The sequence below is a fragment of the Telmatherina bonti genome (genome assembly GCF_933228915.1).
Source record: "Telmatherina bonti genome assembly, chromosome: 8".
NCBI lineage: Eukaryota > Metazoa > Chordata > Actinopteri > Atheriniformes > Telmatherinidae > Telmatherina > Telmatherina bonti.
The window spans coordinates 12589460-12605418 of NC_136626.1; the positions used below are offsets into that span (position 1 = coordinate 12589460).

The window sequence follows — 15959 nt, forward strand, 5'->3', positions numbered from 1 at the left end:
TTTAGTTAGCCTCTTTAAGACCTTGTGCCCAGATAAAAAAAAATCTCACTGGATAAACTATTTTTTATCCACAAAAAGAAACTAATTAGTAAATGTTAAAAAAATTGCAAAAAATACATGATAATGTAAATGTGTAACAAAACAGATGATGTGCGTGTGTGTTTGTTTTGTACCTGGTATCGGTCGATGGGGTCTTCTTGCTGCAGCTGGCTTTCTCTCAGGGTCTGATATTCCTTCTCAAACTTCTTTAGCTTTTTGGTTGGAACCTGGAAACAATGAAGAAGGTGAATACTTTGGTAAATCTGCGTTTTTTCAGTCGTTCTCGGCAGATCTTTTTTACATGGCTTATTCCTGGGTCCCCTTTATTTATCCTCCGTAACAAATATCGGCTGCTTTTCTTAGCATTTACTTAGCATTTTATATTATATTATACATATATATATATATATATATATATATATATATATATATATATATATATATATATATATATATATATATATATATATATATATATATATATATATGAGAATAAGTAAATGCTAAGAAAACAGCTGATGTTTGTTACTGCGGAGAAATAAAGGTGAGTGATTGTTACCCATATCTACAGTATATATACTGTATATATTCAACAGAATGACCAAATCGATGGCTTTATGAACAGATAAGTGTGTGTCTCAGTGTTTATATGTGCTTTGGTTTATAAGGGGAATAACTCCAAGATTAATATTGTTGAAACATATCTTGAATTATTGAGTAACACTACACATGTCGGTAAAGATGTATGTAATGAATGACTAATTTGTACCATTTCCCTGAAAAGGAAAAAAAAAAACACTAAAATTAACACTTTCATTCTCAGACTCAACATTTTTTTGAGGGGTCAGAGATTAGCAGCAGCTTAGAGCAAACAGGGGCTTTGGACATCACCTACAGTCACAAAATGAGGAAGTTTTACCAAACCTTCACAACAAAACCACAATTTTCCACACAAATAATTACCACCCCTCAAACCATTCACAATAGATTCACAGCTCACATGTACACAAAGTCTTCGTCACATCTTTGCTTGTGAGTCAGTGAGTCATCATCCTTCTCAGAATTGGTCTCACACATTGGAAACTTTCAGTTCACTGCGAGCTACATGATCAATGTAAATATTCTTCACTTCTTCCATAGATGGAAGATAAAAAAAAAAGCTGAGATGGCTTGCAGGATTAACTTTGATGTGGTCATGCTCAAGGTATGAACTCTTCTAATTATTCAGATGACTTATTGTTTCCGTTTGGACTTCATTATAAGCAGGTCGATGCCTACATGAGCTGATAAATGCACAATAGACAAGAATTCATGCTTAGAAATATCCATTGATACTCAGTAAAAATAAAAGAAGATCGAGCCACAGGAAAGCTCAGGCTTTACTGGGTCAGGTAGGTGCAGGCATATATTGATCTAAGTATTTTCCATATTACTGGCTGATTAAGTGTGCTTGCGTGTGTGTTGTATCTCCCATATGTGTTTGTCTCATTTGGGGTTTTCTGTCAACTCCATTCACCAAATAAAACTGAATGCATATAGAAAGTAAAATAAATTTAGTTTAAATATTTCTGCAAACCACTTTGACGTATGTAAGGTCACTTTAACTCACAGATGGATGCAAAGGAGTGGAACCTTCTAAAATGTAAAGTGAGTTTCGCGCCCCAAACAGAGGAGAATATGACACTGCCTAATTACTGACTCACTGCATCTGTGTGTGTGTGTGTGCATCTACTTCAAGTAGGTGGTGTTACCTCCCTTGTGTGGAAACAGTGTTGCCATAGCGCCAACAACAAGATTTGGGAATTCCGGGTCAATCTCAGTCACATGACCCCTCCTCTGAGACTGGCATGTGTATGTTGGTTCATGTATGCAAGTCTTTTCTGGATTCATTTCAGTCTAATGACTTTTAAGACTTGGCTGCAGTTGTGTTCAGTTTTCTTTCCTCCTACAAGGCAGAGCCAAGGCTGAGGTGTGCGTACAGTGCCCTTATTTCAGTAGCACAGCATCCAGCAGTTTTATAGTTTTATATTGAACATGTTGATGAGGTAGGGCTTGGATAAACACAATCTTAACAATCACCAACATTGTGGGACTGTTTTTTTTGGAGAACTGGATTTTTTCTGCAATATTTTAGATTAGTCATAAGAAGGTGCAGAGAGAAAACTTTAAAGCCTTTGCTCTACTTTTATATTAAAAAAACATCCAAATTTACAGCAAAAATTGCCTCCCCTTGAGGGGCAGGAGTGAGTTAAAAGAAAAGAGTAAATAAAGTTAGTAAAACAGCTTCTATAGATAAATCCGCTGCTGTTTTTGAAAGTTTAGAAAATTATTAATGACAAGCAATAATTATTTACCCTTTTTTCCGTATAGTCCAATTGTTCTCAGAAGGTTCAATTTAATTTCTACACAGCTTCACACAATAACAACACAGGAAAGCTCCTTTTTACTTCATTCAACAGCGACACTTTTATTGCCATATTTATTTTATTATATCCTTCATGGTGATGAATGATCACTGATAGAAGGAGCTTCACATGTTTTATATCTCTAGAAAAGTGATTTTGTACATTTTTGGAAATTTGATCAATAGAATAACAAGAAGACGCAGAAAACACAGCGTTAAGTTTCAGCTCCCCTTCGTGTTTTAAAAGTAAGACGAGGGAAACATACTTGATCAGGGCAATAATTACCTGTCCTCCTCATTGATCTCTGAAATAACCCTCAACTTAAATTACTAAAGAACCTCTCAGGTGAGTGGATGCCACACTGTGGTCTCTGACACACAAATCCTCAGCAGATAACAGAACTGAGACACTGTTGTATTCTGTGGGAAGGAAAAGCACCTTGAGCTGGTTAATAATTGTTGTATTGTAACAAGAATGCAAACTGAACAAAGTGTTCCCCTGAAAGCAACATTTTTTGAAGACTAGAAGTATGATTTAAAATTAAAGCTTGTAGTTTGTGATGCATTTTAGACAAAACCAACCTAGAAATCTAGAAACTACAACTAGTTATACTAAGTACAGAGTTATTTATAGGCTGCTGATGTTTTTCTTAAGGCATTATGCAGACATTATGCAGACTATCCACAAAGTTGACACAACCTGCAGCATCAAACGCCAGTGCGTTGTATCTAATAACCATTTGTAAAACCATTATCCACTGTCCAACATGTGCAAAGTTTTACTTAAGCCCCGAACAGCAACACTTTTACAGGCAGTCGTCCCCCCCCAACATGATTAGGGCTTGGTTCCCTTTGTGACCTACAACATGACAAAACAAGATTTAAAAAAGGAACAGCTTCCCTCTTTCTCCACTTGTGTTCAGCTAAAACAAACGTATCATGAAACTGTATGGTTTCACCACCTGCTACTACCTGCACATTTATAGCACCTTTTCTACAAACTTTACAAACTGCATGTACTGGTCCCAGTATACAATGTAAAACACATTGAAGCGATGGATTTAACATCTGTTCTGTGCACCACTAAAGCAGCTACTGAATGTTCGTTTCACTCCCTGAAATGCGAAGATTTAATCTGCTAAATCGGTAGAAATTTCAGGACCATTGCTGTAGTTGTTGCATGCATTTTCCTGTCAAGAAACTTCTCAGCATTACCATTTTTGCCGACTCATGTTCCTTGACATGACTTTGCATCTCTAACATTTACATTTTGTGGTCATATTTGAGTCATTGTTAAATTTTTTTAAACAATGTTTGTGATTAAGTCTAAAAACGTTATGCTTTTTTTAAATACAAAACCACACGAGTTAAAGTAAACAAACATGCCTTTGTTGACATAGACAAGGTAAGTTCTGGTTGCTGATTATACAACCTGCTGCTCTCCAACACCCTTAAAACACACAAACATTGCAGCATGCCAGTGTAATGTAATGCAACCTAGAACTGGGCTGGCTTACCTGTATGAGGCAGGGCCTTTACTCAAATATACAGTCTTGCTATGGCCATAATAATAAATCTGCACATTTATGACTTCTCTCTGTGTTCCCATAGTTTGATAATGTTATAAAGATTAAATATACAGGCAGGCAACAGGGTTAAAGGACGGCATAGCTTCCTCAGGGCTCAACTCTGTGGTACTTTCCTGCAGGGAGGAAAAACCATTCTTCCACTAGATATACTCAGATTTGGTGTTATTATTAAAGTGGAAAGAATAATGTCTCTTTCAGTCCAAGATCGCCAACATTTCTTCAGTTAGGCTGGGATCCAAACAATACTAGTACAATGCCCCTGATCAGCTAACAAAACCTCCAAATTTGAAGGATTCAAGGCTTCTCAATCAGGAGTTTTTCCCCTTGAATTTGTGAAACAATGTAATAAACTACTTTTTTTTTTTATCACTTAGTAATCATTAGTATTACAAGGCAGTCCCATTCTGCAATTTACGACATTAAAGTTACTTTTTCTATGAAAAAAAGGCACATCTGATGTTCATTTTAAGAATGTTTCTGAGAGTTCAGGGTTTGTCAGAGTATAGTGTCTTCCCTGAGGCCACTTCAATAACCCACATGATTACTTCACACACAGGCATGTGTTCAAATTTAAAGCTCAATAGTGCGTGATTAAATGCTATGCTTACTTCCCAGAACTTCCAGTGTGAATACAGGAGCCCGGCATGAAGATAAAGGGGTCAGATCTGATTCAGGAGTTAAAGATGTACAGTGCTGCAGAAAATGGTACCAGGCCCACTTTTAGATTCCTGACCTGAATCCCTGCAGCAGAAAATGGAATTGGTCCCAAACCTCCAAGCAGAAATCACAAACTAGATATCATTACGATAGAAAAAATGTTTGTGTGTGATTGTAGCAGAAGGAGGATCCACTCCTTCTTGACTGGCCAACCCCAGGGTGTCAATACTGAAATAAGGACAACAGCAACTGGACATTTGAGAAAAACTGGATCACAGAATTAAATTACCCACGTGACAGAAATGCACACTCATGCACACACACACACATACACACACACAAACTTCCACAGACACAAAGTCTCCATTGACTCCAAATTTATATCAGTAATTGAAACAAACTGACAGCCACAAATGAGGTCTGCATGTACTGACTGACAAAGTTCCGTAACCTCAAACGTCAGAAAGAGTTTCAGAGGTAACACAATGCACACCCACACACTCATGAGCGTACACAGTTTTACAAAAGGGAAAGAAACATGCAGTTTCGATATAAAAATGAATTTTCCGCCGCCGTTTCTGAAGAAATCAATAAAGGCTACTTGGATGAAAAAAGAAAATGCAAGAAAAACAGCTGACACCCAGCAGCATCACGTGGAAAAAGAAGAGGTAACAGAAAAAGGACTCAAGAGAAGAAAAGATGAATGAAAAACATAGACAGGCTGAAGATATAACAGACCTACCACGGGTCTGAGAGCTCGGAGTGGTCTGGAATGAGCGACCAAACAGGCCAGTGTGTCCTCCTCACCAGGGCGGTCGATTACATGCGCGTCATATGCCACCATGATGGACACCTCCTGCATCATCTTGACTCCTGCTTGCTCCAAGCAGCAAGGAGGAGGGGAGGATGAAGGAGAATAAGGGAGAGTGGTGGAGAAGGAGAGGAGAGGAGAGGAGAGGAGTGCAGCTGACAGGTTTTGTTTCTCTCAGAGTGGAGGAGACTACTGGCTGCTCTCAAGAGTCCCACAGCAGCTGAGCCCCGCCCACTGACGAGGAGGAGGAGGAGGAGGAAAGGCAAAGTGGGGAATGAGAGGGCAGTACAACGCACCTGTTTGTTTCTCCCTCTCCCTCTCTGTAACGCTAGAAGTGTGTGACAAAGGAGGATGAATTTGCTTTTTCTTCTTCTGCTGTGAGTACTTCCCCCTCTCTGCTCGCTGTGCCCCTCCCTCCAGCCCTCCTTTGAGCTCTCTTACTGCTTTTAAGATCCAGCTGGTAGTTTTTCTGTTTCCTGCTGGTAAAAGTAAAGATAAAGCCTTGTTTATACAGAGACTCTGTGAAAGTGTGTATCAGGGAGTGTGTACATGAGGTTAAGACTGATGGGAAGGAAGTAGTCAGGCCAACCACAGTGGCTTCAAAGTTGCACATCGGTCCAACGGTAGAATCTAGGAAGTCAAGTGAAATAAAAAGCTGCACTAGATGACATGTGAGTGAAGTAATGTCATCTGAAAGAACCCCCATACAAAATGTAGCAAACAACATTTTCAAGATATCTAACAAACTGCCTGCTCCAAGGAGACTTGTCTCAACAACCTGAAGTTATTAAGAGGTAGATTTAGCAATAAATTAACAATATTTCAAGTTTTCTTCCCAGCAACAAAGCCTTGCTGTCAACAATAATCTTTTTTTTTTACTTTATTGATCTTGGTTTTGGAATTCAGTTATGCATTTGACCCACCTCTTCATAGACAAGATAGCAGTAAGTAGTCGTGTCAGCAAGCAGCTGACAGTTCAGGATATTATCAATCCAGTTCCACAAAGAAACTTGTCATTCAGATTAAGGTGGTCTTCATTTTGCTTTATAGCATCGCACCATATGCTAGCAGCTGGATATCAACACACTGGCCATTTTGAACATGCACCACGGTTGATTCATCAAAGAAATGTTAGAGGACATGAATGGTAAAAGCCAGGAAAAAAGAAAGAAAGGGACATAACAAGATAAGAATCAATTTGGATCTACGGACACAGGTCTGCAGTTGCAACACAGCGCTCAGCCCAAAGTAGAAAAACCAAACACGGGCTCTAGAAATGTGTTTGAGTTTTGAAGTGTTTTAAACCGACCCTTTAGTTTATCCGTCATGCCTGGTTGCATTCTGCAGCTTTGCCTCCAGAAGAAACAAAATCCTGTTTATTTCTCTTCTAAGTCTGACCTAGTGACAAGTTTCCTTTTATTAATTATGATCTACATCTATATGTATCCAGATAGCTGTCAAGTAATATTAAAAGTGAATTTAAAAAAAATGTTGAGTTGTATTCAAAAGATGAAACCAGCCTGAATGATGGGTCAGATGGTAAAGTTATAGATTATGAGTTATCAGTGGTGATGACTATAACAAAACTAAACTTCCCTGATGAGTGGCACATGAAAAATAGAGGAAGATTTTAGTGATTAAAAATATGCCAGACTCGGTATTTCCTAAATAAATAAATTATATTTGAAAATGGAAGTTTATGCACTGAATGATAACCAGTGACACTGACTGTTCAATGGCACCAGAAACGCAACAAGTAACAAGAAAAGAATGTTGCAGCTGTGTAGCTGTTGTAGACATGCAGATGCTGCCATTATTAACTTCTCCACGAAAACAAAGCTAAGGGTTAGAGGGGTTAGGGTTCGGCCATCTCCCTAAACTTGGAGATGGCAGAAGTACTGACCTATGCTTAACAAAAAAAAAAAGAAAAAAAAAAACACGCTGCCACATCTTAGCTCTGTGAAATGTGAAAAGTCCTTGTACTTTCTGAATTCCTCAAGCCAAGAAATATTCTTGGGTGGTGTGAAAGGACAAAAGCAGATTGATGCTTAGTCTGCTATGTCACAGATATCGTACAAGCCATGTGCCTGAAAGCAAAAGGCCAATGACTGCAGTGCAATCCGGCATGTCTCGTGATTTCATTATGAGGACCAGGTTGTGCAGGCCAAAACAGAACTAGTTTTCATTAATTACTCTCTTAAAGTTATTCCAGTTTATTATATATTCAGGTCAGAATGAAATCTAATCTTAAAGCTCTTCATTTCTTTTCCTAAACATTATTTAAGTCCATGCATTATATTAAACAGATTTCCACCCAACATGAAGAATGTCTTCTTAAAAGTTTCGTTGCAGGTTCTGTCAACCTCTTTTCACGCACTGTTTTTTCTTCTTTTTGCTTCAGTTTGCCAAAGTTCAGCTTTTCTTTGAGAGGATTTTGGTAAAACCTGGATTAATTAACAGCAAATGAATACATGACATTAGTCTCCTTGTTTTCTCTAGAGTTGTCACTCCAGCTGTGGTGGGGTGGATGTTTAAGGCAGAAGGAAAAAAAAAAATTCTTTCCATAATCTCTCGAGAGGCAAAGCCACCCAACTACCCGTTGTGTTCATCAAGTCAAGGTGCCAGTGAATTCTTTTGCTGCTTTAAGCAGCTTATAGAGTTCAGCTGATCCGATTTAAATGCCGGCAGAGAAAAAGAATGTAAAAAAGTGGGGAAAGAGAAGGGAAAGCTATATAGCTTGGGCAAGCTGGTGGGTCTAAACCTCTGATGCTAATAAAACACTCCATCTTCCTAACAAAAGACGGTACGATGCTGATTTACTTCTTTAATCAAGAAGTAACTAATGTCTAACAAGAATGATGACAGTCTGTTTGTTATAGGTGGAAAGAGAGTAGCCACTCGTCTTAATGCTGTTCTTCCCCTTCGTTTTCCCAGCTTTTATCCAGCAAACTGGGCATTAGATGCTCGGCAGCTGTTATACAAGCACATCCGTGCACTTTGCTAATCTGTTGCCAGCAAAGTTCACCTGGATGCTTTTCATTTCTAACACTACAAAAGTCAGTATTGCGGAAAAGAGCGTGCTATGTGTGGCAGCAGACAGTGAAGTTGTGTGTATTTCATTAATTTGCTGAAAATTGTTGTTCAAGTATCTAAGTTATTTTACTTAAAAAGAATGTGAAATGTCTACAAATGTACAAAACGATTTTAAAGGACAGCATCTTAGCATGAAAAACAATGAGAAGCTTTTCTCACAACTTTGTGATAGATTAAAGTAAAACAATGTGTGAAAATGTCATGACATATGTGCAATGAAAATAATTAGTTGCTGAACCAACGAGCGCATTGAACATGAGAAATGGGGTTTGTTTTGATGAAGCACAAGACGACAGAAAAGATGACAAGTTGAGAAGGGATGTAATAAAGTGGCTAATTGTTTCGAGAGGCTTTGTGACATCACGTGACATAACCGAACGTAGCCTGGTGTGCATGGAAACATGGAAGCATTGCTTCCTGCTGCGCTGAGAAATATGAGCTGATGTGGGTAAATGATTGGTTGCAAAACTGAAGCAAAATCAGAGGCAAAAACGCAGGAGTTCTTCTCCATTTCATTACTTTCAGCCTCTATTAATCTCTATGTCTGTCTGATAAACTTCAGCGACCTGCATCCACATGGAATACTTTATTTTACACTCTAAAAGAGAGAGAGATTTAGAAATACGATGTCAAAAGGAAGATGGGTTTAAAGAGAAGAATACAAACATACAGAAACATTGATGCATCGGTCATTGTTAAGTCATATCTCCTCTCAACTTCTAATAATAAACTGTTTATTAGTGTATGTCGATATAATAAACCATTCAAAATGCCTCTACTGAGGTTCAGAACACATTCATGATTAAATCACAATATGTGACTGACAATACTCTTCCTTGAAAATAGCAGGAGCTGCACAGTAAGGAGAGAAACGGCTTTGTCCAGGGGCCTACAGGGCGGGAAGGGTTGAATCCCCACCCAGGTTTCCAGCAGGAAGATTTGACAGAAAATTAAAAAAAACATAAATGGAATGAATCCTGAGAGTTTATTGTATGAGTGTATTTGTGCTTAAATGTGCCAAGAGTAAAGACAAACGGAACTAAGCTTGTATGGTTCTCAGAAATATGTAAGAAAATGAGAAAAATAAATAACAACACACGAGGAAAGTAAAATCTGCAGAGAACGAGAAACAGACACAATTTGTTTGCTCGTCTGCATCTGATCATATCTCATCCCATTACGTCTTTCCTCATGGTCTCTTCTGATGATAATTCAGTCAGGTGATGTCAGAGTGCTGTTAATCTGCTACTAAGTAAAAATGCAGTCAAACATAAACACAGATGTTTCCAGCTACACAACAGCACGAAGAGTATGAAAAAACTTTAGCCACTGGCCATGTTCTCACTCACTCGTGAAGGAAATCTGGAGAAGTCTTACAAAAAGTTGAAACAAACAAAAAGAAAACTCTGGAGTAGAAATCAGGAAGGGGGTAAATATTTCATACAACTGTAAACTGTTGCTAAAAACAATCTATTAAAATCCACAAAAAGAAATTGGAAGGAGCTCTTCTCAGTAATTTCTGTGAATATTTCCTCATACATGGATGAGGTTAGCTCAGATGTGATTTATGTTATTGTTTCTATTTACTACATTGCCTTGTCTGCAGTTATCCTGCATTTTGCTTTATAGCTGCAAGGAAAGGCTCCACCCTGCATGACTTTGCATTGGAATAAGCAGGTTTAAATGATGGCTGGCTGGACAGCTCTGTTTCCTCTTCATATGTGCAAGCAGCCCACGAAATAAAGGCCATGCTCCTTCATGCATAGTTGTGGTACATTGTGCAAAAAAAAGTAGAAGTATTTTAACTTATTAAAAGGCGTATTCTACAGGAAAAAAATCACAAAGGTCAGAGCTTCACACATATATCAGAGATAACTGCAACTCTAAAAGCAATGAATGGATTTTCATTTAACTTGGATATGATCGCACATGGGTGGAAACAAGGCATGATGCACGTCAAAGCCCTCTCCAAAATGGCAAAGGGATATTTTTTTTCATTATTATTATTATTTTACCCACAATAACAGAAGTTAGTTTTTTGTTTGATCATTATATATTTTTGAAAAGAAAGCTGTTTATACTTGACATTTTAAAAATTTGAGTGTAAAAAAAGGGACACAGCAGGTGTTGTGGTTGGTGTTTTGAGGTTGACAATCTTGCACATTTGAAGCTTGTATTTTTGCAAGATGTATTTGTGCAACACAACCAGAGAGATAAAGGCTGTCAAAATGCAGGATATCCTGTATGTAGTAAAACACAGATGTACATGCGCAAAGAGACCGCAGCTTGTGTTTAGCACACATGTCGATTACCAACATGTCCTACAGCAAACTAATACAACATCAGAGTCACTCTCAGCTTTTCAGGATAATCTGAAAATAAAATTTAAGAATATTGTGTGTTGATACAGAGAGAGTGACAGAGAACACACACAGTGGCCAAACAGCAACAGGGTGGAGAGAAGATCACTATCACTTCCATCTTTTTGTCAACTCTTTCCTTCCTCTATCAAACCACACACTGCCGACATACACACACACACATATCAAATGCACTGTGTACCACGTTGGTCTCTGGTGAGTTCAGCAAATTCCCCAAATGCCAGCAGCCTTTTTAAGGCCAACAGGAGGATGATAACGCGCACTCCCAAAGGAATTTTAATGAAAACAGCCTTGCAAGTTCAGAATAAAACTATGACCACCAGCCATGAAAAACATGTTTTATCTGCTGTTTTCAGAGCAAGATTTATAACCAGAAAAACTAAAATATACATTCCACCAAAAAACAGGTGAAAAATTGCTAAACCAATAAATTACGTACTTTGGAACAATGCAAAGAGCAACTGTAAACAGCATAACTCAGCTTTTCACCATGTTGCCATTGTGGGTCAGATTTCCAAACAATGTAAAGATCAACACAGAAAATGGCTGTTTTTTTATGTACTAACAGATATCACAAAAACTATGAAGGCTAAATACATAAAAAACAAAAGTTTTTCCAATTAGCAGTCGAGGAGTCAGAGCTGCCAAAAGTACCCTGAGATACACTGCATGGCACATTAATTATCCTCTGGAAGAAACTCCAGCCAGAATACTACTGCTCAGATGCCCAAAACAAGTATCCAAACAAACAAACACACATAATAATGTGTGTTTATTTAATCAAACTATATTAACTTCACGGTTTAGCATAAAAATTTAGAAGTGTGGTAATTAAGCAACAAAAATCAGGTGTGTGCTCGTGTTCATGAGGGGGAGCTCATTTCTTACCTTGATGTTACAGGCCTGCTCCATAAGCCTTCGGGCATTTTCTGCAGCTCTATATCGTTTAGGAAGCTGGACTCTGAAGAACTTGAGGGCCCCCTCAAAGTCTGCCTGCAAGAGGTCTTCTTTGGATGTCTGGTGGGGAAAGAGGTGGGAGGAACGGGAGTAGTGGAGACAGACACACAAGAGATGTTCCTTTAGACATGTTAGACGTGGTGTACAAACAGAAAGACCTAAAGAGCCTTCTGTCATTCTTAATCAGACTAACATGTTGATTTTTCTTTTGTACAATATGTTATTGATGTTGATACATCATTTTACTTTCCCCTTCATCAAGAACAGCCACAATCATCCTCAATTACATGCAATGATACAGAAAATAATTACATTTCTGGTTTCATGAACTAATTTCACTTTCACATTTGTGTCTCAGATGATCTCTAAAGAGTTTTTAAAGTACTCTAGAGTTGCATTAAGTTTCTTTTTTTTTAAAAGCTCCATCTCAGTGTAACACACTGAATGTGGCGATGGACAAGTTTTTGGATAAGTGAATGAAGCTGAGTCAGTGTGTGTTTAACGACACACACTAGCACCATCTAGTGGTGCAAAAAAGCACAGACACAACAATCTATGTTATGTATTCAAGAGTATTTCATCAGTCATCAAGGTCTGTTATTTCCAGAACAAAGTCAACGGATCACACTATGTTTCATTTCATGATTTACTGTCATTTCTAAATTTACAGCACAAATGCCATTAAGGGGAGAACAACATTGAAATGAGACAGACGGGAGCATTTTTAGACTGTCACCTTGTAAAGGAGTTTTCTGAAGTATAATGCATATAGTCGAGACAAAACAGGTTTGTAAAGCATTTGAAAGTCATTTGATTCTTCCTTCAGTGTTAATACAAAAAGACACTGAGGTCAAATCATCATAACTAAAAACGATGCTTGCCTCCTGCTTCATGTCATCTGTGCTAAATGATATTTCTCTTCAGTATCAACACAAGTCAAGTCACCATGCCACTAAAACAGTTGATCACGACTGCATGCTGAATTAGTTTTATTCAGCATCTGTTTTCCTGTCCCCCTTTGTCTCACCGCCAGCAGCCTGGGGACGAAGAGCCGGTGTCCCATCCCAAGGAGATCCATCACCCTGCAGAAAGAGTCTGCTGAGGCTTGACTGCTGTGCATGCCCTCTTCTGTTTTTCCCTCTCCATCTTCCACTGCTCTGCACGCTGCTGGAAGGGGCAGATGTGGGGTCAGGGCTGGTATAGGAGGAGGCGAGGGTGGAGGAGAGTGTGGAGGAGACGGTGGTGGGGTGGGACAGGGTAAAGGAGAGTGGTTGCCCCGCTCCGGGGCCAGCGTGGCAGATGGCTCCAGTGTGTTGTCTGAATGTCACAATGGGAGTCTCAGTTGTTGGAGGAGAACTGGAGGGTGCGAGTGGTGGGAGCAGGCTGAGATCTTCTGAGGTCAATGTTAGCCAAACTGGCGGAGTCCTGCTGAGCAAGTTGCCTGACTGGTGTGTCACAACAGGAAGCTTATGAAATCACACAGAGGCAGAAACAAATTGCTATCCTTGATGCTTAACATAGGGGCTGATCCTCTTCATTTGGCCACCACAGAATTTGAACAAGTGGACAAGATTATGGCAGCTGCCTCTCAGCTTGTCCCACTGTCAGAGCCCAGCGACCCCCCACTGGCGCGATCCAGTCAGAATATTAAGTGTTGACGCCCCTCTCGGCATAATGCTGAGACCTCTAGCTACCTGTCAGACTCACTTTGAAATCCAGTCACAGTACCCACTCTCATCTTCCTTTGGCAAATTCCTCCAACCAATTCAAATCCAGTATGCGGTTGCCTAGCGACAAAGCTGCTCAACACGTGGGCTGTTGCTCCAGCAAAACTGCAGTGATGGATAAGTACGCCACCTTTTTTTCACCTTTTTTTTTTTTTTGTTTCCTTATTATTCTTCAAAGATGCTGAGAAAATTCTCAGTCTGAACGGCAGAGTAGCCTTAATGCTCCGGGCTCAGTGTGTGAGATGAGGCATCAAAGCCAGATGGGACGGTGGGCCTGATATAAAGCCGACAAGATTTCAGCTTTCTTTGAAATGCAAAATGGTGTAAAAGAACAATGCAGCTCTTTTCTTGTTTATTAAGTTCTAGAAAGCCTAGTCAGGCAGTCCTGGCAACATAGCAGAGGTAGACAAGATGTGGTCTGTTAAAGCTGGAAATATGGCTCTTCTGTGCCTGCAGGAGATGATGCGCCGTGTTAGTGTATGGCTGAGTGGATGCTGAACTCGTCGAATCACACACCAACCAGTGATGCATAAAATCCAAAAGTAGCAAATGAGGAAAAATGTGCCACAATAACCTCTATGTATCTACACCGTTCCCCTTGCCTTGGCTGATGATCCTAACATGAATCCCACTTCCCACAGATCCACACAATATTTAGCAGTAAAAGTACAGTCCCATCAGCAGCAGCTCCAGCATGGACTCCTGTGTTTTTCCCTCCGGCAGACAACTATTAGCAGAACCAACCAGGCATCCGGTCTTTATCAGTCAGCAGATCTTTCTTATGAGAAATCAGCTCTTTCAAATAGGAAGTCGCTTCTGTCACTGAGCAGCACAGGCTAAACGGATCAGTGTTTGGATGAGTGTTTGTTGTTGCACTGTCAGGAATGTTGGTCGCGGCGAGAAGCTGGGGCGAGGCAAGGCAAAGAAATGATAGCGTTTCCCATAAACCCTTTTTCTTCGTCTCTTTTGCTCTTTGTGATGCTAAAAGCTAACAGCTAGCAGGGGCGGCTCCGTTGCAGAGGTCTGGGTGGTGGACAGAAGTAGCGTGTTGCAGAAATAAATATCCAGCCAATTAAGAAGAGGAAAAGGCAGAAACAGAGGAGGAGGAGGAAATAAGGACAGAAAATAAGCTGAGGGATAGAAGCTCCAAGCAGGCATCCATGGAAAGTAAAGATGAAGAGGAAAAAAAATGATAGAAAAAGACAAGCTTTGCTCCTTCAGGTTCAGACTGCTAGCGTTATAGCTTATGTTCCTGTTATGAGGTGGACGGCGACTGCTAAACAGGAGAGGGAGGGAGGGAGGTGAGCACAGATGGAGGGAGGGTGATGAGAGCGGAGAGGAGTGCAGGATGGATGAAGATGGGAGGGGGGAGCCTCCAGGGAGAATGTCGTCATGCTTGGCCAATAGAAAGCAGGCAGTGGAAGCCCCATTTACACTCCTCCTCCTCACATCCTCAGTCGTTCTCATTCACGACCATCACATCTTCAAAATCTCCAAAAACCGTGAACATTTATTACTACATTATAGCAGCAACTCTGGTCTTTTTTTCTTTTCTTTTATTTAAATTGTTGCTCCACTTGTCATGAATAAATTTGTAAAACGCTGATGTTTATACTGCGTAACAAATTTATTTACAAAATACAGATATTTGCGGAATATTGATATTAAAATCAACTAAAAGGATTACTGCTTTATGTCTACAAGATGTCATTAAACAGGCATGAGCACTAAGGAAGCTTTTATGTTTCTTATTCATCAGTTTATTATGTTTAGACGAGATAAACAAATCCAGAAGTTCTTGAAAGCAACATATTCAAAAGACAAAACTGAATAAACTACAACTAATAATAAAAAAAACTACCAAAAAACAAGAAAAAAACAACATACTGTATTTTAAAAAGGAGAGAAGGTGTAAAACAAACACTTTGTCATGCTAAAATAACCAAGAACCTCCCAGCAAAAATGTCCCCCTGAAGCTCCCCAAAATACCAATATACACCTCTGTATCAGTGGCACCTTAACATAAACTCAACTAACCCCTGCCGTGCTCAGTTTTCATCTCTGGCATGCTGATTGCGCTCATCTTTGGCATGAATAGAACGTGATCATCGGTTTTCCCCAAAGCAGCCGACACGTGGACTCATACGATCACAGTACATGTCCAGCATTTTTCAGTTCACCAAAAAGTCTCATGCAGACAGAATCCTGTTGTGTTTCACTGCAGTTTTTATACGGCTTCTTCTCTGTGTAATTTAGTCTAAATTACTGGATTCAGTGTTGTGGGAAATGGCTTGAAACGGT

The 15959-nt window shown here is 39.5% G+C and overlaps 1 protein-coding gene across 4 annotated transcripts in view; it reads right to left on the bottom strand.

Annotated features, from left to right (window-relative positions):
* rabgap1l (RAB GTPase activating protein 1-like) overlaps positions 1–15959 on the bottom strand; it is a 121682-nt gene that overhangs the window by 11628 nt on the left and 94095 nt on the right. For all 4 annotated transcript variants that reach the window (XM_079244985.1, XM_079244988.1, XM_079244987.1 and 1 more), the window contains 2 exons: positions 11863–11991; positions 174–266 (listed from right to left, as the gene is read on the bottom strand). In XM_079244985.1, the coding sequence (XP_079101111.1) occupies positions 174–266; positions 11863–11991 (222 nt within the window). The remainder of the gene's footprint in view (positions 1–173; positions 267–11862; positions 11992–15959) is intronic.